Below are 27,210 nucleotides of genomic sequence, written 5' to 3'. Positions count from 1 at the left end.
AGCAGCATGAAGCCTGGGGGAATATCATCATCAACTTTTCCACATTTGTGCAGAAATGTGGAACATCAGTTTCCCTGGCACAGGGTCTTTTGTTCTGCCTTACATTACAGATGATGGTGCTAACACATTTTCTCGTTCATACTGCACTTTCCAGAAGAACAGCAAACTTCATGTTCTGCTATTCTTCCCTAACTCGTTGATTTCTAATGCCTTCTTGGACAGAAACTCAGTGGTAATTGATTTCTTATTGTCTTTTGTTACGATTCACCCGATTTGATTTAGCTCACAGAGGTAACATTTGCAGAAAATAGCAATAGTAGTGGCAGTGTTTCTGTGCCCCAAATCATGTAAAACACTGCACAGACTTTGTGTTATTGAGAGGCAATGAGCAGTCACTATAGGGAGTGAAATTTGACACAGCATGATGCTTTAACACACTGCCTCCCAAGTCCATCCCATCCTATGAGGTGAATTCTTTAAAGTCTATAGAATGGTAAAGGTTTTCAGTAAAGCCGTAAGAAGTATTTGTCTCTGAGACTGCCCAAAGAGTGGAAAGGCTTTATTTTACATTGGAAATGAGTTATTCAAGTCAGAAGTGAAATCAAAAGCATATTTCACTGCCTGTCTGCCTAGTGCCTGTACTGTTTTTATTTTTATGCTTCCCAATAAAATAAAGGGCACACTTCTAACCCTTATAGCCTATAACTACAGATATGCCAATCTAACCAAAGCTAATTTAAGTAAGTTGCACACACATTATACCATTGACACCTGGGTAGAATATACTTGCTGAAAAAATTAGGATAGACATTGCCAGATCCTTTGACTTTATCTGTGGTAGAAATAAATACCTCACAAGATGCGTTGAAAAATAAAGGAGGGGATATATGCAGCTTTTGTGTAGACTTATCGTTTTTTAAATCAGAGATAGAAAATCTTCAGCCTTCAGCTGTTTCACATTATAACTTGCTAATAACACTATTTTGAGAGTTTCTACAGGGAGATATAGGTGGTATATCTTGACTTTAGTATGGCTTTTGGTACTATCTCGCATGACCTTCTCAAAACAAACTAGGGAAATACAACCTAGATGGAGCTACTATAAGGTGGGTGCATAACTGGTTGGAAAACTGTTCCCAGAGAGTAATAATCAGTGGTTCATGGTCAAGCTGGAAGGACATATCAAGTGGGGTCCCTCAGAGATCAGTTCTGGGTCCGGTTCTGTTCAATATCTTCATCAGTTATTTAGACAATGGCATAGAGCGTACACTTATAAATTTTGTGGACAATACCAAGCTAGGAGGGGTTGGATTAAAATTCAAAATGATCTGGACAAACTGGAGAAATGGTCTGAAATAAATAGGATGAAATTCAATAAGGACAAATATAAAGTACTCCACTTAGGAAGGAAAAATCAATTGCACACGTACAGAATGGGAAGTGACTGCCTAAGAAGGAGTACTGCGGAAAGGGATCTGGGGGTCAGTGTATCACAGGCTAAATGAGTCAACAGTGTAACATTGTTGCAAAAAAAGGCATAATTCTGGGATGTATTAGCAGGAGTGTTGTGTCCACTCTACTCTGTATTGATACAGCCTCAACTGGAGTATTGTGTCCAGTTTGGGTGCCACATTTCAGGAAGGATGTGGACAAATTGGAGAAATTCCGGAAAAGAGCAACAAAAATGATTAAAGGTGTAGAAAACATGACCTATGAGGGAACATTGGAAAAAAATGGGTTTGTTTAGTGTGGAAAAGAGAAGACTGAGAGGGGACATAACAGTTTTCAAGTACATAAAAGGTTGTTACAAGGAAGAGGGAGTAAAATTGTTCTCTTTAACCAGTGAGGATAGGACAAAAAGCAATGGGTTTAAATTGCAGCAAGAGTGGTTTAGGTTGGACTTTAGGAAAAACTTCCTAACTGTTACGGTGGTTAAGCACTGGAATAAATTGCCTGGGGAGGTTGTGGAATCTCCGTCACTGGAGATTTTTTAAGAGCAGGTTCAATAAACACCTGTAAGGGATGGTCTAGCTCAGTGGTTCTCAACCCACAGGCCACTTGCGGCCCAATCAGCATGTAGCTGCGGCCCATGTGACCTCCTCAGGGCCATACAAGTAGTGTGATATATATATATATATATATATATTGTGTGGATACATCCCACATAACACACAGAGAGCTCATATGCGGCTCACAATGGTAAATAGGTTGAGAACCACTGGTCTAGATAATACTTAGGGTACGTCTTCACTACCCGCCGGATTGGGTAGTAATCGATCTATCAGGGATCGATTTATCGCGTCTTGTCTAGACGTGATAAATCGATCCCCGAACGCGCTCCCGTCGACTCCGGAACTCCACCGGAGCGAGAGGCGGAAGTGGAGTCGACGGGAGAGCCGCGGCGGTAGATCCCGCGCCGTGAGGACCCGAGGTAAATCGATCTAAGATACGTCGACTTCAGCTACGCTATTCTCGTAGCTAAAGTTGCATATCTTAGATCGATTTCCCCCCCCACCCCCAGTGTAGACCAACCCTTAGTCTTGCTTTGAGTGCAGGGGACTAGGAGACCTCTCGAGGTCCCTTCCAGTCCTGCAATTTTATGATTCTATGAGATTGTGATTATCAGGAAGCTAATTTTTAATGGGTGTTTAATTTAGTCAGGAGCTGATGTACATTAATCTTTTCTCAAGGAGGTTACTAGAGTGGACTCTACAAAGAAGTATCCTCAATGTTTAGCCCAATGACAATAGCCCATTAAACTGTTATAAGAACCCTTAAATTCAATATATTCTTTCCTCCCTCTGTATGTGGCGCTCCTATTAATACCTCAATTATTTACCTGGATTGAGGACCGATTGTCTCTTAGTGCATTGGTTCTTAAACTGTGAACTATAGAGTTCTTTTTCGAGTGCTTGTTCATGTCGATTCCAACCAGGTGTGTGCGCGCGCACATGCACGGTAGCTGGAAGATTTTTCCCCTAGCAGCATCCGTCGGGTCAGCCTGGGCGCCCCCCGGAGTTACACCTTCATGGCGCTCAATATAGAGCCCTGTCGACCCGCCACCCCCTCAGTTCCTTCTTACCGCCAGTGATGGTTAGCTGGAACTTCCCTGTGCTCTTGTCTTGACAAGCACATTTAGCAGTTTCTTACATTGTTCTCCATTAGTTTTCCATTGTTCGTTAATAGTTAGTTTGTTAGTGTTAGATAAGTTTCCTTTTTTGGGGGGGGGGGAGGAATCCTCTTTTACGCTTTCCTGACACCGGGGCATGCCGGGGTCTCTGGGCTTCAAAGCCTGCGAAGCCTGTGGCAAGTGTATGCCCAGAAGCGATCCTCACACCTCGTGTCGAAGGTGTTTGGGAGAGGGCCATCAGAAGGATCGTTGTGCCATTTGTAACACCTTTCGGCCCAGGACTTTAAAAGATAGAGAGCAGCGCCTGAAGGTCCTGTTGATGGAGGCAGTGCTCCGCCCCCAGTCCAACCCTGGGTCAATGGACCCTGCACCGAGTACCACCTCCTCTATGCGGAGTGCTCCGGCACCATCAGCACGAGCACCGGTGTTGGGTAAGGATAAGGACTCACTGCACCATCCCGGCTCCACTCGCGGCTCACATGCCGCACACTGACATCGTTCACAATCGCTGGTGCCACAAAAGAAGAGGCTGGAGAGCGGTCGCTCTCCCCCTGCTAGGCCTATGGAGCCTGCCGCTGTGAGACCAGAGTTGGGCCACACTAGTGCTGCTCCACCAGTGATGGTCATGCCGACTCCTGCCTGTGTGGAAGGGCGGTTGAGTCTGGACCCTCCACGCTCGCCGAGGCTGAGCTGTGAGCTGCACCTCCCTTTGACACCAGAGGTGTTTGAGGCGGTCCAAGAACTGCTTCACCTCACGGCACCGTTCTCTCCTCCCAGACGGGACAGGTCGCCGGCACCGGTTGTTCCCTGGGCTCCTTCAAGGGGAAAGCCTGCTATGATGGCCTGCTGATCTCTGACCCCAGTGTGCCACTCCTTGGCACTGGAGTACACCCAGCAGCCATGCCGATCCCCAAGCCCTCGGCGTGAAAGCTCGGTTCCTAGAAGTACCTCTTCCCCGTGGTCATCGTTTTCAGACACCTCAGAATCGGATTTGGGCTCCTATTGGTCCCGGAGGAGTAGGAGCAGACGGTCCACGTCAACTTGGGACCGGCACCCATACCCATCACCGTGGCCCGCCCAATGGCAGCCCACGGTGCAATGGCCCTTTTGGACTCCCTGGGCTTTTCATCAAAGCCAAGGTCACAGCCAAGGGTCTCGTTCCAGGGTGACATCGGTGGCTGTGGCCTTGTTTGTACCCCCACTAGCACCGCCGGTACCGACAGGGTCGGGGATAGGCCCATTACCACCCTGCGCTACCATCTCAACGCCTCTGGCGCAGCTGGGCCCGGGGGGGGACTCCAGTAGCAGCAGCAACATTGATTCCAACGTCGAGGATGGCATTGGCGCAGATGGCACTTTTGGCACCGGCTGCGCCTGCGTCTGTGTATGCAGCCCCTACACTGAGGGGTGCGACACCATCTGGGTCAGCACCAGCCCAAGAAACCCAGGTGCCGCGGGACCCCTTGGGTGCGGAAGAAAGGGACCAGCCACCCCTCAAGGGGATCTCTTCCTCATCCTTGCCAGATGAGGCGTTGGCGGGCATGGCAACAGCCCCAGCCTTGGAGGACAGCCCCTGCCTGCAGGGTTCTGCAGCACTTGTTGCGGAGGGTTGCCCAGGGCCTGGACGTTCAGGTGGAGGAGGTAGTGGAGGATGCAGATCCAATGGTGGACATCCTCACCCCCCTCCGGTCCTGCACGTATTGTCCTGCCCCTCATAAAGATCATCTCTGATACCACAAACTCTGTGGCAGACCCGAGCCTTGTTGCCCCCATGGCTAAGCACAATGAAAGATGCTACTTTGTACCGTCCAAGGGTTATGAGCATTTATACACGCATCCCACACCTGACTCTCTCGTGGTTGATGCTGCCAACCAATGCGAGCGTCAGGGCTTCCAGGAACTCTCCCCGAAGAATTGGGAGGTGAAAAGACTTGACCGTTATGGGAGAAAGGTCTACTCCACTGGATGCTTACAGCTCTGCATTTCAAATCAGAAGGCCATTGTCAGCAGGTACTGCTTCAACACATTTGGGGCAATGGCTAAATTTGTGAAGCTGTTGCCGCAGGACTCCCGCGCCGAGTTTTCGGCTGTTGTGGAGGAAGGGAAACTCATTTCCAGAGCTTCGCTACAAGCCGCACTGGATTCAGCGGATGCGGCTACTCATGTCATGGCCACAGGCATAGCTATGAGGAGGGGCTCCTGGCTTCAAGTCTTGGGCTTTCCATATGAGGTCCAACAAACTATTCAGGACCGCCCCTTCGAGGGTTTGGCTCTATTTTCCGAAAAGATGGATAAAAGGCTGCATAGCCTAAAGGATTTGAGAGCTACTCTCAAATTGTTGGGCCTCCACACTCCCGCTACACAGCATAAACATTTAGGCTGCAACCTCCTCCATGGTTCTACCAGCCGCAGAACCATCAGGACAGTTCATGGAGGAGGAACAGGAACAGCAGAAGGCCCATCCTCAGGCCAGGGCTCTGGCCAATCTAAACCACCCTTTTGGCCGAAACAGGCCTTTTGAAGGTGTGTTTAAGGACAGCGCACCAGATCCCCAGCTGGATCCACCCCACCGTACCTTCTCGTCCCAACTATCCCCTTTCTACCGTGCATGGTCCTGTATCACCTCAGACTGTTGGGTGCTCCGGACAGTAGAGAGAGGATACTCCATCCAATTCTGTGCCCTCCCGCCCTTCCATCCCCCTTCCCCATCCCTCTTCAGGGATCCTTTTCACGAGCAGCTCCTTATCCAGGAGGTGCAGTCGCTCCTATCTCTAGGGGCAGTGGAGGAGGTTCCTCAGGAGCACAGGGGCGAGGGCTTTTACTCCTGGCATTTCCTTATACTGAAAGTCAAAGGTGGCCTCAGGCCCATCTTGGACCTGTGAGAACTCAACAAGTTCATGAAGAAACTCAAGTTCCGCATGGTCTCTTTGGCCTCAATCATCCCATCACTGGATCCAGCAGGCTGTATGCCTCCCTCGACTTGAAGGACGCGTATTTCCATATCGCAATCATTCAGCCCCACAGGAAGTACCTAAGGTTTGTGGTGAATGATACCCACTACCAGCTTAAAGTCCTTCCATTTGGCCTGTCAGCAGCACCTCGAGTCTTCACCAAGTGCATGGCAGTCGTCATGCCCATATCGCCGCGTTCTTGCGCAGGCACCAGGTACAGGTGTTTCCGTACCTCAACGACTGGCTGACCTAGGGCCGCTCCAGGACCCAAGTGGAAGCTCAGGTCAGATTCATCAGAGCCATTTTCGACAACCTGGGTTTTCTTCTAAACGAAGCAAAATCGACTCTGTCCCCCATCCAGAGGATAAAGTTTATAGGGGCAGTACTGGACTTGACCCAAGCCGAGGCATACCTGCCAGAAGCAAGGTTTCAGGCCCTGACAGATATCATTCGAGGCATCAGACAGTTTCCCACCACCACAGGAAGAAACTGCCTGAAGCTTCTCGGACACATGGCTGCCTGTACCTACATGGACTCAGGCTTCAACCTCTTCAGTCGTGGCTCGCGTCAGTGTATATCGCCCAGCCCGGGACAGCTTGGACAGGTTCGTGACCCTGCCTCGCCCGGTCATCGACTCCCTCATCTGGTGGCTCGACCCTCAGGAGGTGTGCTCAGGGGTCCCCTTTACCAGTCCGCAGCCGTCTCTCTCGCTAGTGATGGGCGCAGAAGGCTTAGGCTGGGGAGCTCATCTGGGAGACCGCAGGACCCAAGGTCTCTGGTGTCAGGCAGACCTGGCTCTCCACATCAACATCAGAGAGCTGAGAGCTGTGCGCCTAGCATGCCAGACCTTTCATACACGCTTAACGGGACATTGTGTATCAGTTATGACGGACAATACAACAGCAATGTTCTATATCAGCAAACGGGGGCGCATGCGCCTCTCCCCTGTGCCAAAAAGCCCTCATGCTGTGGGACTTCTGTGTGGAACATTCAATACACCTGCAAGCATCGTACCTCCCCTGGGTACAGAAAGAGCTGGGGGACCACCTCAGCAGGTTGTTTCACGCCAATGAATGGTCCCTTCGCCCGGACGTTGCATTCTCAATCTTCCAGAGGTGAGGCTTTCCCCAGATAGACCTATTCGCTGTGTGACACAACAGGAAGTGCCAGCAGTTCTGCTCCTTCCAGAATCACAGCCTAGGCTCCAGAGCAGACGCGTTCCTCCTTCCATGGGGAGGCCATCTCCTTTACGCATTTCCACCCATACCACAGCTTACTCTGAAAGATCTGGAGGGAACGAGCTCAGGTCATATTGATAGCACCAGCTTGACCCCGTCAGCACTGGTACACATCTCTCCTAGACATGTCCGTGGAGGCCATGGTCACTCTTCCACTCTTCCCGGACCTTATGACACAAGATCAAGATGATCTTCAACATCCGAAGCTTGAGTTGCTTCACCTCACGGCGTGGAAGCTCCGTCGTTGAACCCGATGGAGCTTTCCGGTTCAGACCAGGTTAGACAAGTCCTCCTTGGCAGCGGGAAACCCTCTACGAGAGCCACCTACCTTGCCAAGTGGAAGAGATGTTCAATCTGGTCGGCGCAGCACCATTCGTCCCTGACGCTAGCCTCATTGCCACTCATTCTGGACTACCTCTCCATCTGAACCAGCAGGGGCTTTCGTCATCTTCAATAAGAGTGCACTTAGCCACCATATCGACCTTCCATCCGGGCGCGGGGGTCCACTCGGTGTTTGCTAACCCTATGGTCAGCCGATTTTTAAAAGGACTCGACAGACTGTACCCTCACATCTGTCAGCCTATTCCCACCTGGGAACCTCAGCCTGGTCCTCTTTAGGCTCATGGGACACCATTTGAACCGTTGGCGACATGCTCCCTGCTCTACTTCTCTTACAAGGTGGCATTCCTGGTAGCGATAACCTTGGCCAGAAGGGTGTCTGAGCTCAGGGCCCTAAGGTCAGAGCCTCCCTACACCCTGTTTTATAAGGACAAGATTCAGCTCAGGTCTCCTCCTGCTTTCCCCCCAAAGGTTGCATCGCAGTTTCACATTAACCAGGACATTTTTCTCCCGGTGTTCTACCCTAAGCCTCATTCCAGCAGCAGGGAACAGAGACTCCACTCTCTGGATATCTGCAGGGCACTAGCCTTTTACATCGAGAGAATGAAACCATTCAGAAAATCGGTCCAGTTATTTGTAGCAGTGGCGGACAGAATGAAAGGTCTGCTGGTGTCATCACAACGCATTTCATCATGGATAGCGTCCTGTATTCATGAGTGCTACAACCTGGCAGGGATTCCCACTCCTCCAATCACTGTGCACTCCACCAGGGCGCAGGCTTCGTCAACAGTGTTCCTGGCTCAGGTTCCCACTCAGGAAATCTGTAGAGCAGCAACGTGGTCCTCCATACTTTTGCCACGCACTATGCGATTACCTAGCAGGCCAGAGATGATGCGGCCTTCGGACGAGCAGTGCTCCAATCAGTGGAAGACTCTGACCCCACCAGCTAACCTTGGCTTGTAAGTCACCTGATTGGAATTGACATGAACAAGCACTCGAAGAAAAAACAGTTACTCACCTTCTCGTCACTGTTGTTCTTCGAGATGTGTTGTTCATGTCCATTCCAATACCCACCTTCCTACCCCTCTGTCGGAGTAGCTGGCAAGAAGGAACTGAGGGGGTGGTGGGTCGACGGGGCTTTATATTCAGCGCCATGAAGGCGCGACTCCAGGGGGTGCCCAGGCCGATCCAACGGATGCTGCTAGGGGAAAAATCTTCTGACTACCGTGCACGGGCGCACGTGCACACCTGATTGGAATGGATGTGAACAACACATCTTGAAGAACAACAGTTACGAACAGAACAACAGGTGGTCCATGTGGCTGCTTTCATTCCACTGGTGATCCCCACTGCCTTAGAAAATTTCACTAGTCACATGCATCCATTTTCAAGCAGAGTTCCCTTTAGATTCCTCTGCTTGCTTGGGTTGTTGCACAGGAAATGACGGCTGCAATCCAACAAAAGCACTTGAGTAAATGTGTGCTAAATTTCATGCAAATGAGCAATCCCAGTGAAGTCAATGGGACTATTAACATGCTTAAATGTTTTGTTAGACTGAGGCCTAGTTCTTCTAATATGTTTAGTTTGTCATATAAATCTAACTATGATCAAACTTGCTGGCAACATCAAAATTGGAAGGGTAGCAGAAACACAGGCAGACAGAACCAAAACTGCCAAGTAATCTTGAGAAGTGGGGGCAGAAGGGGCTGCAGGCAGTGAGGAGAGATTTGCTATTAAAAAAAAAAAAGGGAAGTAAAGAGCACAACTACAAAATAGGATGGGAGTGGACATAGCCAGGTGGCTGCCCCCTTTGCACTGAGGTGAGTTTGCTAAAGAGAGAAGATGGAAAAGATTCTCCTAATATTAATTATTCATGTAGCCAAGCATTTGCAGAGATGATGGTCAATTGGAATTGAGCATCCAGGTGGTCCATTAAAGGACTTCTATCCTACAAAGTTATACACAACCAAAAAAAAAAAAAAAAAATTAGAAATCCACCACCTTCATTTACTGCATAGGGAACATGCATCTAAACAAAATACCCCTAGTTTTCAACATTCCTTTGTTCTTTTCTCACTTGCCTGCAAATATAGTTGTGAAAGAGTTGAGGGGGAAAATGGTTTATAAGGGCATAGTAAATGGAAGTGCTTATGGCTATGCAGACGTCAGTCCGTTATTTAAGCTCAACTCCCTAAAACGTACCAGGCATCTTAAGGAAAGCTACAAAGAGGAAGACAACAGTTTTGTTACATTGAAAAATACTGGATACAGATTTTGTTTTTGGAGGGGTCAAGTTAAAATATCAAATGAGGCTGTCTCTCGTATAGGGAAAGTTGGACCATATGCATATCATGATTACCTCTTCACTCTAGCATGAATACAAATATTTGATAATTTTAGAAAAAAATCAGACCACCAGGGGGCATTAGAATTTTACTGCAAGTTTATGTAAGGCTACTTTGTGTGTAGCAATCTAAAATATTAGTATGCTTTTTTTAGGGATCCTGTCACTTCATTGTGTCTTTATAAAACGGTTGATACAGAGCTTGAAGTCAGTCCTATTTTAGGGAATTTAAAAAAAAAAAATCAAGCACAGCAGAATGAATCAAACTTACTGTCTTTTATTATCCATCACTTTACAGCCCCACTACATCATTTGTAAAACTAAAAAATACTTTATTTTTCAAGAGTCTCACTAAAATATTTATTTATATATTGTAAAGGGTCTTTTCTTGGAATGGTTTTTTAACAGTGAGAGTATAAAGACATTTTTGTCGTAAATTACGAGATGCATAGAATCATAGAAGATTAGGGTTCGAAGACAGCTCAGGAGGTCATCTAGTCCAACCCCCTGCTCAAAGCAGGACCAACCTCAACTAAATTATCCCAGCCAGGGCTTTGTCAAGCTGGGCCTTAAAAACCTCTAAGGATGGAGCTTCCACCACTTCCCTAGGTAACCCATTCATGCTTCACCACCCTCCTAGTGAAATAGTGTTTCCTAATATCCAAACTAGACCTCGCACACTGCATCTTGAGACCATTGCTCCTTGTTCTGTCACCTGCGACCACTGAGAACAGCCTAGCTCCATCCTCTTTGGAACCTCACTTCAGGTAGTTGAAGGCTGCTATCAAATCCCCCCCCGCCCCGCCCTTCTGTTCTGCAGACTAAATAAGCCCAGTTCCCTCAGCCTCTCCTTGTAAGTCATATGCCCCAGCCCCCTGATCAGTTTTGTTGCCCTCCACTGGACTCTCTCCAATTTGTCCACATCCTTTCTGTAGTGGGGAGCCCAAAACTGGACGCAGTACTCCAGATGTGGCCTCACCAGTGCCAAATAGAAGGGAATAATCACTTCCCTTGATCTGCTGGCAGTGCTCCTACTAATGCAGCCCAATATGCCATTAGCCTTCTTGGCAACAAGGGCATGCTGTTGACTCATATCCAGCTTCTCGTCCACTGTAATCCCCAGGTCCTTTTCTGTAGAACTGCCGCTTAGCCAGTCGGTCCCCTGCCTGTAGCAGTACATGGGATTCTTCCGTCCTAAATGCAGGACTATGCACTTGTCCTTGTTAAACCTCATCAGATTTCTTTTGGCCCAATCCTCCAATTTGTCTAGATCAGCCTGGACCCTATACCCTCCAGCATATCTACCTCTCCCCCCAGTTTAGTGTCAGCTGCGAACTTGCTGAGGGTGCAATCCATCCCATCATCCAGATCATTAATGAAGATGTTGAACAAAACCGACCCCAGAACCGACCCATGGGACACTCCGCTTGATACCGGCTGCCAACTAGACATCTAGCTGTTGATCACTACCCGTTGAGCCCGATGATCTAGCCAGCTTTCTATCCACCTTATAGTCCATTCATCCAATCCATACTTCTTTAACTTGCTGGCAAGAATACTGTGGGAGACTGTATCAAAAGCTTTGCTAAAGTCAAGATATATCACGTCCACCGCTTTCCCCATATCCACAGAGCCAGTTATCTCATCATAGAAGGCAATCAGGTTGGTCAGGCATGACTTGCCCTTGGTGAATCCATGTTGACCGTTCCTGATCACCTTCCTCTCCTCCAAGTCTTACTACAGTGAATGTTGAAGCTAGTCTTGCATTGTAAAACTGATTTGGATTCATCCCCCTAATATTGCCACAATTAAACGAATCCAATTGTTATATGCCTCGATAGAATGTTTCTGAAACATATGAGGCAACTTTTATGAGGAGTTGATAAGATAGGAAGATTTAAAAATTAAGTTTCACCACAACTGTAAAATAATTTTTAGCCTAGAAACGCTGAGCTTAATTCTAATCTCACTTATGCTAGTGTAATTAGGGAGTAACTCCACTGTAACCAGCGAAGTTGAAAGCTGGTATGAGATCAACTTCAAGTCCTCCAAATTTGTTCTAATGTTTGTTAGGGAGGACTCATTTGGGGCCCAGTTCAAAACACTTAAGCACATTGACTTCAGTGAAACTTAAGGACTTGCATAAGTGTCTTTCTGAGTTGAGACCTTAGTTGTTAATAAAAGTGACTTCCTCATATATTAGACTATATGGAGTCTACCAAGTGAAGAGGGCTTCATTGCTGGGGAGTGACAGACAGGGAACCACATGAGTGGGAGGAATAGGATGGAGGGAGACAGAGCCACTCAGAGGCCAGTTATGGGAGTGATTGGGAAGGAGAGAACCACGTGGAGGTGACTACAAATGCACAAATAAAGTGGATGTAAAAAGTCCTTGGCTGCCCAATATGTACATAAATTCCTTATCAAGACCTCCTTCATTCAAATATTTCCATCTTGTATGCAAGGTGTGATGGATGTGGGAGTTGTGAGCAGAGTGAAGGTTCTTTGGGATCACTGAACTTAGGGTGACCAGATGTCCCGATTTTATAGGGACAGTCCCAATATTTGGGACTTTTTTTTATATGGGCTCCTATTACCCCCCACCTTCTGACCCGATTTCTCACAATTGCTATCTGGTCACCCTAACTGAACTGCATATTTCTGTCTTTTTAAGACATTGCCTTAAAACTGCTTTTCCAGACTTTCTAATATTTTGTGGTTTTTGAGAATAGAACATCATTCAACACGTAGGTCCTCCCCCTCCTTAAGTAATAGATGTTTACTGCCTTTGCTCCAGGGTAATAAAGGGGTTTTGGGGTAGGGGTTGTTGGGGTTTTTTTGGCCTGGAAATAGTTCTGCTTTTCATACAATGACTATTTTTCATGAGATCTCTCTAGTTTTAAAATAAGTTTTCAGTATATTGCTTTTAATTTCCTCGAGAAACTTCCTGTAAATACTTGTTAGCTGATAGCAGTGTCAAAACGAAGAGTTAGCTATTGAACCTAGAAGAAAAATTGCTACAAAGTTCAGTTGATAGTTGGCTCTATTCCCTAGTCTACAGTATACTGCAGTCACTCCAACCCCTGCTCCTTTGCTGCTAATAAAGAGCAAAACAAACAAGCATGAGAGCATACACTGAACAGTAGCTTAACTGTTTGTCTTACTTTATTTTACCTCATCTGCTACACAGTAAGGTTATCGAGATAAGGTTAGTGTTGACCATGGCATTATTTATTTTAAGCAGTTTTTGGCCCACTTTGACTTCTAAAGCCAATTCGCAACTGTAATTACAATGGTGGGCAGAGGCGGATTAGGGGTTTATGGGGCCGTGAGCCAGAGCAAGGGGGCCCCTCCCCACCCCTTCCGCCTGCAGTCCCCCTCGTCCCCCCAGCGCTCCTGCCAGGGAGCAGGGTCAGGGTGCGGGTGTGCCCCAGTGGCCTAGTGGCTAATCCGCCACTGGGTGTAAGGTGATAATATTAAATGGGAAATTGGGGAAGACAAGTTGTTTGGAAATGAAGGACACCAGTCAGTCAAGCTTCCAGAACATTTTAAGCATGTCTACACAATATTGCAGTTATCACTAGTTGTAGAGCCCTAGATTATTATAATTCATTAATATATCTCTGTGTCTACCAGGAGGGAAAATTTTAACAGCCTACCAGCTTGTAAGAAGCTTAATTTTTTTCTGAGAGAAATTGTTGTTAAAGACTAATATGCATGTGTTTTTTAAGTGCTCTTCTGCCTACTGAGCCCAGTTCTTACCCAGCTGATTCCCGTGGGGTTGTATCCGTTCACAGTAAGTACAAAACTTCGTTTATGGGCGAAAAGGTATATCTGTGTTCTTTATTTTGCCAGATTTTCTTCTCAACATCGATTTTGGGCACCCAATGAAATGGAGGAAGAGGTGGAAAACAAAGAAGTAGCCGAAATGTTGAAAAGTAGATGCATAACTTTTTCTGGCAAGTTTGAACCGGTGAAACATAGATGTCGAGCTCCGATGCCTGACGGGAGACTATGTGAAAGACAGGATAGGGTTAAGGTGTGCACTTAATATCATAATTTCACTTAACTAGGTATTTATACCATGCTCATTACTGTAGTATCTGAGCATCTGACAAGGAAACAGTGCCCAGTAATTGTTTGCTGGGTGGTTCTTCCTTCTCCTCATTCAGTGCAGAAGTGTGTTTGACATTAGTGGCTTTTTCAAAACATTATAATCCTTATGGTTGAGGGGACAGCAAAGAGATGGGCTTTTATGAGAGATTAGGTTTTTTTATAAAAGCATAATTTTACAAAACTTAAATTATTGGATAAATTTGAACAATGTTTCCTTAACATTAAACATTTTGCTTGACTATTACAGTTCTTACTGTGTTTGCCATTATTAAAGGGAATATTGAAATACTTAAAATGGAATTCCTACATGTTAAGGGATTTAGCTTTAAAAATACAAATGCAGAATGAAAACCCTGGTTCCAGAGATGACAGGGCAGCATTCTATCTGTAAAAAGGCCTTTTATTTATTGCCGTTATACTCGGAGTTCATTTCATTAAGGGCTCAATCCTGTGAGGCTGTGAGTGCCTTTAACTCCTACTTAAGTCTGTTTATGGTTTCAGTGGCAATTTAGGGCTCTCAGCACCTCATAAGAGGTGCTCATAATCCGGTCCAATATGCCAGTACAAAGTGTATCATTTAATTCCAAGAATTGACTACTAGCAACATGAGATTACATGGAAATGTTTATTCTCTAACTCGTGTCATTTTTTTCTTCCCTCAGTGCCCTTTCCATGGGAAGATAATCCCTCGGGATGAATCTGGGAATCCTGTTAATCCAGAGGACAAAATGAGAGAAGAAAAGAAGAGGTTTGAGAAGCAGGCAGAACAGCCAGGTTTGTGTGAGAGATTAATTGGAAAGGTGTCATAAAGTGTTTGAGGGAGCTGAGAGATTCACTCTGAACATAAGCATAGATACGGAGGGTGCTTTTTTACTATATCCATTCACTGAAGTAATCTTGCTTTGTAGTCATAACTTGATACTGTAACAGACAAGGATTTGGAAGAAAACTATGCAATATTAAGATATGATCAGTGTGACCATAATTCACTGAACAACAAAACTGTTATCAGGCCATCGTGTTAGCTAAGTAATGAGTTGATGCTAGAAAACAAGGTTAAAAGTTAGGTTTTGGGTGTGTCAGTTCTTTGGGTTATAGAAACATTGGCCCAAGACTGTCAAAAGCAACTGTGATTTTTGGCTGCCCAACTTGAAACAGAAAGTGCTGAGCACCTGCCACCTGAAAATCAGGTCCCTGGAGGGTGTCACAAATTGGGCACCCAAAAATAACTAATTCTTCCTCAAGTTGTGTCCCTATGGGTGCTCCACTGTAGGTGTTTTTGCGTCCCTGCGCTGCTGATCAGAGAACTTGGTAGCAATGCCAGTTCGGCCCGCACATGAGCTGTCCCCCTCCTTGTGCTCTGCCACAAGTCTAGCCAGCATTGCGTGGGCAAACCCTCTTCAGTTCCTTCTCAACTGCCCATGGCCAGAGACAGAACTTTTAGCTGTCTATCAGATTGTTAACTCTCTAAATACTTGTTCATCATTCCTTTTAGTTTCTTTTCTGACTATTACTTAGTTTGCTTTGAGTTTTTCCTTTTGTTCCTTTAAAAATTTTTTTAAAAGAATGTTTTTAATTTTAATTTCAATTTTTACTCACCTCTTCCTCTTTCCCTTGTCCGTGGACCATCCCAGTACAGGGTATGCCCAGTTCACCAGGCTTTGAGAGGTGTCTCAACTGCAAAGAAGCCATCCTGGTGATGGACGGACATTTGCATTGTGTGGAGCATTGCCTCCTGGAGAACCATGTTCCCCAGAAGTGTGGTTTATGCCACAGTTGAAACCTTGGTCCCAAAAGGACAGAGAGCTGAGGCTTTAACCGCCTTCTAATGGAAGCAGCTCTCCAACCGCCTTAAGACCCACATCAAGATTCACCACAGCCCTCTATATCCAAAGGAAGTGAGCCTAAAAAGGCAACAATCAGCCATTCACACAAGGCTTCTAAAAAGAGAGTCCTCAGAGCGAACCCTGAACCAGCCTAAAAAGATCACCAACTTGTTCAGTATCATTGGTACTGATGGCACTGAAGCCGTCCCAATGAGCACGTTGGATTGCCTAAGGACCTGATGGCCACAGGCAAAGAAACATCAATACTGACTGGGTGAGGCAAAGACCTTGCCTTGGGGAAGATTCCATCGGTGCAGACGATGACGTCAGTACTGTCAACGTATGTCAAACACGGTTGGAGCGTTTAACCAAACTACATGACCAACTCCATCAATACAGTTGTCCCGGCATTAACCACCACCACCGGTACCGGTATCTATGGCACCACAAGACTTCAGATACTCGAGAGACCTCACAGCGTCTCATGTACCTGAGTCTCCTCTACTCAGTACCGGAGCCCTGGTACCAAGTTTGCCTTGAGCTCCAGATTCCCCTTTGGCATCAGGCTGTGCAGCCCCCGTCTCCAGTGGGGAGTCAGATAATGAGCAGGAGGAGGTAGTCTCCCATCGCTCCTTTCAGTACCTTATTGTGCCCATTACCAATCTGGACCTCCCTCGCCATACCGTCAATCTGACCCTCAGCCTCCCTGGTATGGTCAAGCATGGTACCAACCACTGGGAACCTTCCCACCATATCAATGGCCTTACTGGGATCCGTGGCAGGCATATAGACATCATGCCTCCCGAAGTTCTAGTATGGCCCACCAAGAACCTATGAGGCACCCGCTCTCTGCCTTTGTATCCAGAGCCTCCTGAAGAGATGAGGGAGGAACAGGAGGTCAACACTGAGGAAGAGGTTATGCCTCAGACTAACATCTCATCTTCCTCACCAGATGAGGCAGTGATGTCTCCTCCACCATCATTAGCGGATGACTTTAAACTTTTTCAAGACCTAGCTCAGAGAGTGGCAGACACACTGCAGTTACCACTACAGGAGGTTACAAAATCACACCATAAATTGCTGGACATTCTGCACTTCTCTTCCTCCTCAAGAGTAGCTCTTCCCATCAACAAGGCTCTCTTGGACCCAGCCAAAACTATATGGCAGACACCTGCATTGGCCCAGCCAACCTGTAAGCAGGCCGATAAGAAATATTATGTACCAGTGAAGGACACAGAATTTATTTTCTCCCATCCACCCCCTAATTCGATCATTGAGGATGTGGTAAACTCCAGAGGTCGACAACATCAGAAATCCACCCCCTATAATAGGGTTTGGAAACACCTCAACCTATTTGGGAGAAAAGCTTATTCTTCCGCCACGCTTCAATTCCACATCACAAATTACCAGGCCTTAATGGCAAAATACTAAAAAATCAACTACTCAAAACTCAATTCCTTTATTGAACAGCTTCCAGAATCTCACAGAGATCTATTGAGAGCCATCTTCAACAAAGGAGAACTGGTAGCCAAGATGACACTTTAATCAGTGCTCGACATAGCTGATACGGCGGTATGTTCCATCTCCACTGCCATTGTGATGCAGCGAGCCTCTTGGCTACACTTATCGGGCTTCCCCAAGGAAGTGCAGACAACCATGGAGGACTTTCCCTTCAAGGGCACAAAATTGTTCGCAGAAAAGATGGATCCTTCCTTCCATACACTTAAAGATTCCAGGGCTACTCTTTGGTCGCTAAGAATTTACACATCTGGGCAGAAGAGAAAATACAGTCCTCAGCCTTCATTCAGATCTTGCTTGGCACACTACTCAACCCAACACTTCTATGAGCCACAAAGGAAGAAATCGATGTTCTCAAAATGCGCAAACCATTGGGCCCACAACCTACTTCCCAACCATCCACCTCAAAACATCGGTTTTGATGGGTTTAGCTGGGTGCCATCAGACCACTCCCTTCAACACCATCTAATGCTGTCTGAGCATTCGCATTCCTATGCATGTCTCCTTGCTCTGTTCCGCAGCACCTGGGAATGGATAATATCTGATAAATGGGTGCTAGAGAATATTCGCGACGGGTACTCAATCGATTTCTCCTCATTTCCCCCGACTCCCTTCCCCATCCCTCTTTAGGGACCCTTCTCACGAGAGCCTGTTACAACAAGAGATAGACCACCTCCTCAGTGTAGGAGCCATAGAACCAGTACCTCAACATCTACACAGCAACGGTTTTTACTTTCATTACTTCCTGTTACCCAAGAAAAAGGGAGGTTGGAGACCCATACCAGACTGCAGAGCACTCAACAAATTCCTCAAGCCTCAAAAATTCAAGATGGTCACTTTAGCAATGATTTTTTCCAGCATCGGAACAGGGAGATTAGTTTTCAGCCGTCAACCTCGAGGATGCTTATTTCAATATTTTAATCCTGCCATCCCACAGACAATATCTCAGATTTACCCTAAAGCAGGACCACTACCCACACAGAGTACTCCCCTTTGGCCTCTCATCGGCTCCCAGAGTATTCCTCAAAGTCCTCTCTATAGTGGCAGCCCACCTAGATCATGATCTATCCTTACTTGGACGATTGTCTTCTCAGGGCAGGCTCTCTTGACGAAACTCAGCGGGTTACCCGTACGACTATGGATTTATTCACAAGCCTGGGCCTACAAATCAACATACAAAAATTGACAGATATTAGAATTCATAGGAGCTGATCTCGACTCTGTCAGAGTGCGAGAGCTCCTTACAGAACACAGATTCCTCAGTCTCTCCACTCTCATGGAGACATTGCAAACCAGCCCTCAAATATCGTTCAGACATTGTCTTCATCTTCTAGGGCACAGGGCCACGGGCACATTTGTGATAGCTCATGCTAGACTTCTTATAAAATGCCTCCAGTCATGGTTCACCTCGGTTTACAAACTGAATAAAGACAGCCTGGACAAACCACTATTGCTACCCACCAAGATAAACCAATCCTTGAACTGGCCGATGTCAGCACGGGGATCCCATTTGCACACCTTCCTCTGTCACTTCTCCTCACCACTGACGCATCCCTCATAGGGTGGGGTGCGCTTCTCAAACACCTCACAGTACAGAACAAATGGTCACCCTCCAAAGTGTGTCTTCACATCAACCTTCTCGAATTCACAGTGGTTAGGAACACGTTCTCACTTCCTTCCACTGATCAGATACACACACACGAAGGTCATGATGGACAACATAGCGTGCGTGTACTGCATAAATCGTCAGGGGGGCACCAGATCACCCTCCCTTTGTGCGGAAGCCGTAAAACTGTGGGGGCACTTGGGGTGCATTTCCCACAGTGTTACAATATCAGCAGCCTACCTACCAGGAGTGCACAACATGAAAACAGACAGTTTCAGCCACAAGTTTCTACACAACCGTGAATGGGAGATGGATTCGGTGATTCTCCTCGACATGTTCCGATGATGGGGAACACCAACAATAGACTTGTTCACCACTTACCTGCACAAGAAATGCCCACAATACTGCTCCAGAGCAGGCGTAGATAGCACTCTTTAGAGGTTGCTCTCCTTCATTTAGAAAAATAAGTCTCTAGCCTCATAGATATGAAGAAAATCTTGAAACTTATATCCTTTGAGTCAGACTTCAACCTGCCTGAAGACAGAGGGATGAACTGGGGGAAGGGAAGGGCAAGTCTGCCTAAAAAGGGACAGACGAGGGACTCCCGACACCCTCAGCAGATGGCTCTTGGGTAGTAGTCAGGCATCACAAGTAAGGCTAAAACCATGTTCCTTGGGCCCTAGTTTGCCTTAATCCAGCTGATTTCAGTTGTTTATAACATTGCCAAACTTTAATCATTTGGGCTGAAATTTCCTGTTTGTTCGGTCTCAAACTGAACTTTTTTTGGAAAGTTTCAGCAAAAGTGGTTCAGTCATTTCCCAGAAAGAGGTTATGGAAAAAATAGATAGTTTTGTCAAGGTTAACATTTTTTTCCCAACCACATCTTTTAAAGAGCTTTAGAGAGCTTTCCCACCTGGGTTTGGAGCAGAAATTTGACACCCGGATTGTCCTGGAGTCAAAAAGGTGCCCTTTGCTGTCCCCATAAAAATCCACCTAGATTCAGCAGAATTATAAGCTTCCAGCACCATTTGCAAATGCTCAGAGTTTTATAAGCTCTCTGACCATGCTATCTTTGCTAAGAATATTCCAGCCCCTCAGAACTCCCCAATGAACCACCTACATGGGAGATGGGCATCTAGATCTATGGAGGAGATACAGCAGTGGCAGCAGCTTTTCGTTTGTCCCTGGGGAAGGTATGCTGGGTTCAGAGCCAAGAGGAGATCAGGAGTTCTTGTCTCAGCTTTGTCTACTGATTGTTGTTAATTCTGTTTGTGCATTTCACAAGCCTTATTATTGAGCCAGGACTCGTACTTCTCTATCAGGGGACCAGCAACTGAGAGGCTGCACAAGGTCATTGCTGGCAGATCTGGGAATAGAACCCAGGTCTCTAATATGGCAAATCTGAATCTCATCCACTAAACCACACTGCCTTTCAGAGTGAATGTGCCAAATATGTGTGCATGGCTGTGCTGTTGGTAACCACTAGAACATTCTGTCCTCCAAAACCAAGAATAGAACTCAACAGTCCCAATTCCTAACATTTCTCTGCTGCTTAGCAAATACTGGTGAAAGCATGTCATGTGTTCCTCCCTAAATCAATGAAAGGGCCACACAGAGAGTAACAGCCTACTTTTGTTCCACTCGTTTTTAGCACAAGAGATAATACCATGGGTCTAAAGGTCCTGGCCCATGGGTCAACATTATGGAATTTATGGTTTTCCATTTGTACTTCAAAAAAAGTTAGGAAATTACATACAAAAAGCTATGTTGAAAGAATTTTAAGGTTACAAAGTCACATTCAGGGATGGTCTACACTACCGCTTAAATTGATGTAACTTGCTTGAAAAAGATGCCCCCCTGAGCGACACAGATTACATCGACTTAAGCGCTGTCCACACCGACGCTATGTTGACGGGAGACGCTTTCCTGCTGACATAGCTTCTGCCCCCCTCAGAAGTGAAGTAATTATGCCGACGGGAGAGCGCTCTCCCGTCAGCATAGCGCGTCTTCACCAGATACGCAATAGCGGTGCAGCTGCATTGGTGCAGCTGCACCGATATAGTGCTGTCATGTAGACTTGCCCTCAGACGTTAAGTAATGCCAGAATTACAGTTTTCCATAGAACCCTAACTCAGCCCTCTTACACGTATGCATCATGAGTCTTCTATTACATGATTACATACTTTTTTCCTACCGGATCCCTGCCTCATTTAGTGCACACAATGGACAGTGAATGAGGCAGAAAGTTGTAAGAGGAGAGAGGCTGTTCTCTTGTGTTTAAGGCACTGGGCTCTTACCTAAGGGAGAAGGATCCTATTTCTTCCTCCTTCACTGAAGTCCCGTGTAGTGTATATGAAAGCCACACGTGCAAGGGGGCTGAAATATTGTTGCAAGGGCAACTTCAGTTTGGCATTTCATTGAGTGCTTGACTTTGCAACCACAATATTATTTTAATGTAGTTTTTTGTATGAAATACATAACTAAATAAATTCATTTCATTGTATTGTTATTGTATGGTGCCTACTCTAAAATAAATATTTTTAATGTTCCTCTTCTCACTCTGTATGTGATGATATTTGTTTATTGCTTATACCTAGTAGCACTCACAATGGACTAGACACTTTCTATACAGATAAGGTGCAACCCTCTTGAGGAGCTCACATTTTAAATACAGTTACACCATTTTCCTGGAAAATGTTTGATGGCAGCTGTTCCTATATTTCTGACTAAAGCCAGCTAACGTTTCAATTGGAAGCAATACTGATCTGTAGCAGGTGCTACATGTATGTATCGTGGTGATGAGGTGGTGATATCTCTATAGCATCTACACTACTGTGGTATCATAAATACTGGTTCTGTGTTTTCATTGCCTTAGTGTAGGAATTTGGTATTTTCCTCCCGACTTCACATTTTTATTTACCCTCCCCAGGAGGAAAGTTTGCAAGGAATTCACCTCTAGTATAGTTATGCTTCTGTTTCTGCTTAGTAGTACAGTACCAGAAATAGCACTTCTGAAACTGGAAAAGATTGTGTGCCTTGTTCATATGTATTCCTGATATGTTGGCATCTTATTTGAAGTGAGTCTGGAATCCAGTGATTCCTTGATTGTTAGCTATTATTAGTTCAGCCACTAGCCTCCCCTGGAAATCTCTTTTCAAAGCATAAACAACAGTAGTTGGCCATCATGACCTACTATCCAAAAATTGCTAACCAGCATAAAGGTGCATTTAAGTATAAACCAATAGCCTGGATTTGTGTATAGCAAGAGCGTGGTTATTTTTTTTTTTAAGTTTTGACTTTTCTTATTTTAATTCTGGCAAAATCTACAGACCGAGAAAGGAAGTTATGTTAGTAGTTACTCTCGAGAGGCTAGTTTCAAACTAGAAACAGAACCTAAGGCCAGGCCTGTACTCAAAAGTTAAGTCAACCCAGCTACATTGCTCAGGGGTGTTGAAAAATTCACACTCCTGAGCGACTTAATTAAGCCAACCTAACCCCGATGTAGGCAGCGGTAGGTCGATGGAAGAATTGTTCTGTCGACTTAGATACTGCCTCTTGGGGAGGTGAATTAACTATGCCAGTGGGAGAACCCCTCTCATTGGCACAGGTAATGTCTATGCTAAAGTACTACAGTGGCACAGCTGTAGCGTTTCAAGTGTAGACTAGCCCTAATGCTCTGGTGTAAAAAAAATCACTCAAACTGAAAACTATTGATTTTTTTTTCTGTGAAATTGACATTCCTCTAGGCTAGACATAATACTTATTTTTATTAGTGTGTCAGTGTGGTGCTGTTGGTAACACGCTCACCTCTGGCCCAGAAAGATGTGTGCTTTAGTCCCACACCAGTTTTGACATTACTTTGCTGCCCTAGTGAATGCCATTTTTAAGCTGAAATGTCAAACTGAGCTCCCTTCTGCCCACCATTCTCTGCCTGTCTAGTGGGAAGCTAAAGAAACTATGTCACTTAGTTTCCTGGCCAAAACTTCCATTCATTTAATTTAAAGAAAGTTTCCTAATGTCTGTGTATTAACTGTTGTTGAGAATATTTGCTCATTGGTCTTAGTATTTGGTTCATTAATTTTTGTCTATAGCTAAGGACTTTTAAATTAAGATATGATGTATTGTTTTAACCAGTGTTTAAAAAGTCATGTCTTTCCTGCAAGTGACTTGTAACAGCATTACCAAGCAGATCAGTGTAGCTGTGAGGATTGTGCACATGTTCACAACACAAGGTAGTTTAGAGACTAAAATAACCCACCTACTACACATACTTTGTTCTTACAGTTGGCACTGTGATTCCACACATTAGTGACCACACACTGCAAAATGAGGATCAATCATGGTCAAGAGTGTAGTTCATTCACTGCACAAAGACGCTGAGTGTTGGGTGTTTCAGTTATGTACAACAACAGTTTGTGGGGGAGAGAGGAATAGCATGCACCTATTCCACCTTCTCCAGTAACCTGTCCATTTCCTAACTAGGCTTGTAAAGCTGAAAGAACAGGGTGTTTAAGCAATGAGTGGCAGGTTTGTAAAGATGACAGTAAATAAGATGTTAGTTTTTTGGGGCCAAGGAAAGGTGCCATTACTGTTCTAAAGTAATAAACACTTTCATTCCCTTGCCAAATTAAACTGTTTTTATTTTACTCTTAAGTACAAAATTGGTCCTTTTACTAGTAATTTCTAATACATGCCAGAATGTAAAGACTTCCTGAGGGAACTAATCTAGTTCCTTTTATTTAAATGTATCTAGATCTAATTAATGTTTGCTGCTTCTGATTTCAAGTGCATGAATTTGTAATGGGTACTCCCAAGAAGTCTCTGCTTATCAGAAACTTTAGGCTAGCTCGGATCACTGGTTTCTTGTGTTCTTCACTCTACTGGAAGGTAGATTAATTTTTATCCCCATGTGACTGAATGGAAAAACAATTATGAAAAAGTAATTAGTTCATATGATAATGACCAGTGTGTGTCTTGGCAGTACGGTCACTACGGAGATCTTTTTAAAAAAAAGTGAGGCTTGAACATTATTAAATTAATACTTAGTTTAAAGTATTAGATTCTAGCCATATGTTCACAAAACGGTGCTTTAAGCTCTTTGGCCCTGAAACAATGAATCATGAGGGATTACACTGACCCCCTAATCTGCAGTGTTCATCCTTTTCCAATAGTTCGCACACAGGAGCAAATTAAGTGCCTATTTTTTGTGTCAACCCTGAAGAGTATCTGGTTTTTCAGCCCTTAGTGACTTGTTAACAAACAGGTATCAGGACAAGCTGGTGAAGGCAGGCCGCTGGCCAGTCAGATGTGAAATAGCATCTCTTTACTAACTACAGTATTGATTCCCGCCTACCCTTGCAAACTGTGTAATTTTCTTTTCCCTGCTGCTAAACTCAGTAACAATGTATGAAGAGCTTTAGGGGCCCATCAATGCTCAAAAAGGCTGCTCTTCCCTGGCATTCTATTGATTTTTCTCAAAGGCTTTTAAATTGCTCCTTCATTTTACTCAAATGCTCATTTCATCTCTACTGGATGCCGGCATTTTTTCGTTGTGTTTAAACAATTGCTCCATTCACTGGGTTCCTAAACTGTGACGCCTTCTTATTACTGGGAGATAAACTGTTTAGACAGTTTTCCTTAATCTTGGATTAATCGTTCCTGTATCTGAATTGTGCTCCTCTGTATTCCTTCACTTCAAAAAATAAACTCTGTGAAGTCTTCTGATCTATCAACTGTGTGGATTCTATTTTCTGCCTTTATACTTCCCTTTCTCAGTTCGTTCCTACCTCTGCTTTCTTCATCCTTTTGTTTGTGCATAATTTTAATCTCGCTCTGTTTTTGTGTGCATAAAATTGATAGGTTAGATCTATCCTTTCCCTGCATAGATGTGTTAATACTCCTGAGCTGTATTTTAACGCTGCTATGGGAAATATGTTACCTCTGACCTACCTGAAACAGCATAACCTATATTTTTGTCATAGTTCATGACCACTTAAGGTATACAAATGAAATTATAGGCTTCTTTATTAATAATAGTTAGCACCTTTGATTTTTTTCAAAGCTCTGTACAAATGTTAAGTAAACCTAATGCCACCCTTGTGCTATTGCTATTCACAGATGGAGATATTGATCAAGAAAGGTTAGGTGACAAGCCCAAGACTACTTGACAAGTTATTGGCAGAGTGAGAACTAGAACTCTGGCGTTCCAGGATTCTAGCATGTTAGTCAGTGTGCTGCTTTTCAAAATTATACTTGCACTTGTTTGTTTCCAATCCATAACTTGATTTTTCTATTTTAAGATTAATTTTCCCATGAATTTGAATTATTTTCAAATGTAGACTATGTCCCTTTTGCCCTGACCAACACCATAATCCTACCTGTTTATATTACGTTATTATTCTATTAATTACACCTATTGCCCCAGTCCAGGATGGGGGCCCCATTAATCTAGACTCTGTACCAAAAAGTAATGACAGTCCCTTTCCCTAAGAGTTTATTTACAATCTAGGTTACTTAGGCCTTTTCCTATTGTGGCACTTAGTAGTAGTAGTAGTAGTAGTGTTAATGGTTATTCTAGTTCTGAAAATTTTAAGGCTTTAATTAAAATATCAACAGAAGTTTTTGACAGTGCTAAATTAACTCTAGTGCTGTTGTAGGAAGAAGAAAGTTGGATTTAGACAATTTAAATTTGAAATGGTGGGATATTTCAGAAGTGAAGGCTTTTCCAGATTCAATATTGAGAGGATGGGAACAAGATCATATTCCTTTTCTTTAGAGTGTGCTATCTGGTCTGTCCGAAATTAGCTACGCATTTTGAAGCAATCTTAATTCCTGACTATGGAAATGCTATTGCATATCTAAGCAACCACTCTTCTCCAAACATGAAATATCCTGGGCACAATTTTTTTTTAATTCATTTTTCCAAAATTTACTTTACATGATAAACTTGTGAGCTCAGACTGGCAGCTTCTTGTTAGATTAAATAATAATAACCTCAGTGTTTAAGCTACTTCTCCCGTGTGAAGTGCATTCCTTGGGATTCTGCTGTTGCTCTTTTACAAGAAGTTGACTTACGCCTTGCATCAAGAACTGTACTAGCTACCGCAGTTGATATTAGGAGGTATGCCCAATCATCTTGGCCAGGATTTCTTCCCAGAGATCTGTGCTGTAGATTAGTCCTCTTGCACCCATTAGGCTATATAACTTAGTTTTCAGTCTAAAATCCTTACAGCAACGTGGTTCTTCCCTCCTTGTGAACAGGCCCTAATACCACTGGAAATTCCCAAGTTTTAGATGGGATTGTCTGATCTTTAAAATGTTTTTTTTTTCCTCTTTAAACAGAGTGGCAAGACCCAGAATTCATGAGAGAGGTTGAAGCAGCTACTGGAGTAGATCTTGGATCCTCTAGATACAGTGGGAAAGGAAAAGGAGGGAAGAACAAAGGGAAGAAGAGGAAATATCCAAATCTGACAGACTTGAAACAGGAGGCTAATACGTCTCGTTCACGGCTGGAGAAGAAAGTCTTCAATAAGTAAGATACTTACCTTATTTGAAACCCCCAACCCCCACTTCATTGCCTTTTTTAAAATTTTGATTTTAGTAGCTGTTTCCACTGGAACAAGCAGCAAGAAGCCCTCACAGCTCGCCGCAGAAAAGCGGTGCCTTCTGTCTGCCAGAGAGTGGGCGCCTGGGGCAACAATAAGCTAATGAACAGGGTTATTCCTCAGGGAACACTTCACCACTGGCATTTATAAAACTGTATAAAGGCCATTTATAAGTCTTCTGCTTGCTTTCCTTGAGCCTCCTGCTGTGTGGCATTTTGCTTCCTCTCTAGAATGTACTTGTTAAATGGCTTGTGTCTGTGCAAGATGTATAGGATTTGAGAGAGAGCGTTTCAAATGACATGGGATACATTTCTGTAGCCTCAGTTTCATAATCCAGAATTTGTGATGTAACTCTATAGTAAGTGGCCCAATATTTCTTTATAATTCAGTAGTTTAGATGTAATGTAAATCTAAAAATAAGGGATGTCCCTCTTCGTACGAACAATTTAGAGGTGTGCTCAGGGTGAACAGCATTGACCAATAAAAGGGCCTATGTTCGAGCTGTTTTGCTTTTGCCTGCAGTGGAATCTTGGTGCTG

At 44.7% G+C, this 27,210-nt stretch overlaps 1 protein-coding gene across 3 annotated transcripts in view; it reads left to right on the top strand.

Moving 5' to 3' along the window:
- Positions 1-27,210, top strand: part of UVSSA (UV stimulated scaffold protein A) — a 99,175-nt gene that overhangs the window by 63,164 nt on the left and 8,801 nt on the right. For all 3 annotated transcript variants that reach the window (XM_024199057.3, XM_024199056.3, XM_029910688.1), the window contains 3 exons: positions 13,858-14,041; positions 14,781-14,892; positions 26,410-26,599. In XM_024199057.3, the coding sequence (XP_024054825.1) occupies positions 13,858-14,041; positions 14,781-14,892; positions 26,410-26,599 (486 nt within the window). The remainder of the gene's footprint in view (positions 1-13,857; positions 14,042-14,780; positions 14,893-26,409; positions 26,600-27,210) is intronic.

The sequence above is a fragment of the Terrapene carolina genome, unplaced genomic scaffold (genome assembly GCF_002925995.2).
Source record: "Terrapene carolina triunguis isolate 2854851 unplaced genomic scaffold, T_m_triunguis-2.0 Scaffold66, whole genome shotgun sequence".
Lineage (NCBI taxonomy): Eukaryota > Metazoa > Chordata > Testudines > Emydidae > Terrapene > Terrapene triunguis.
This window is presented reverse-complemented; position numbering and strand designations above follow the sequence as displayed.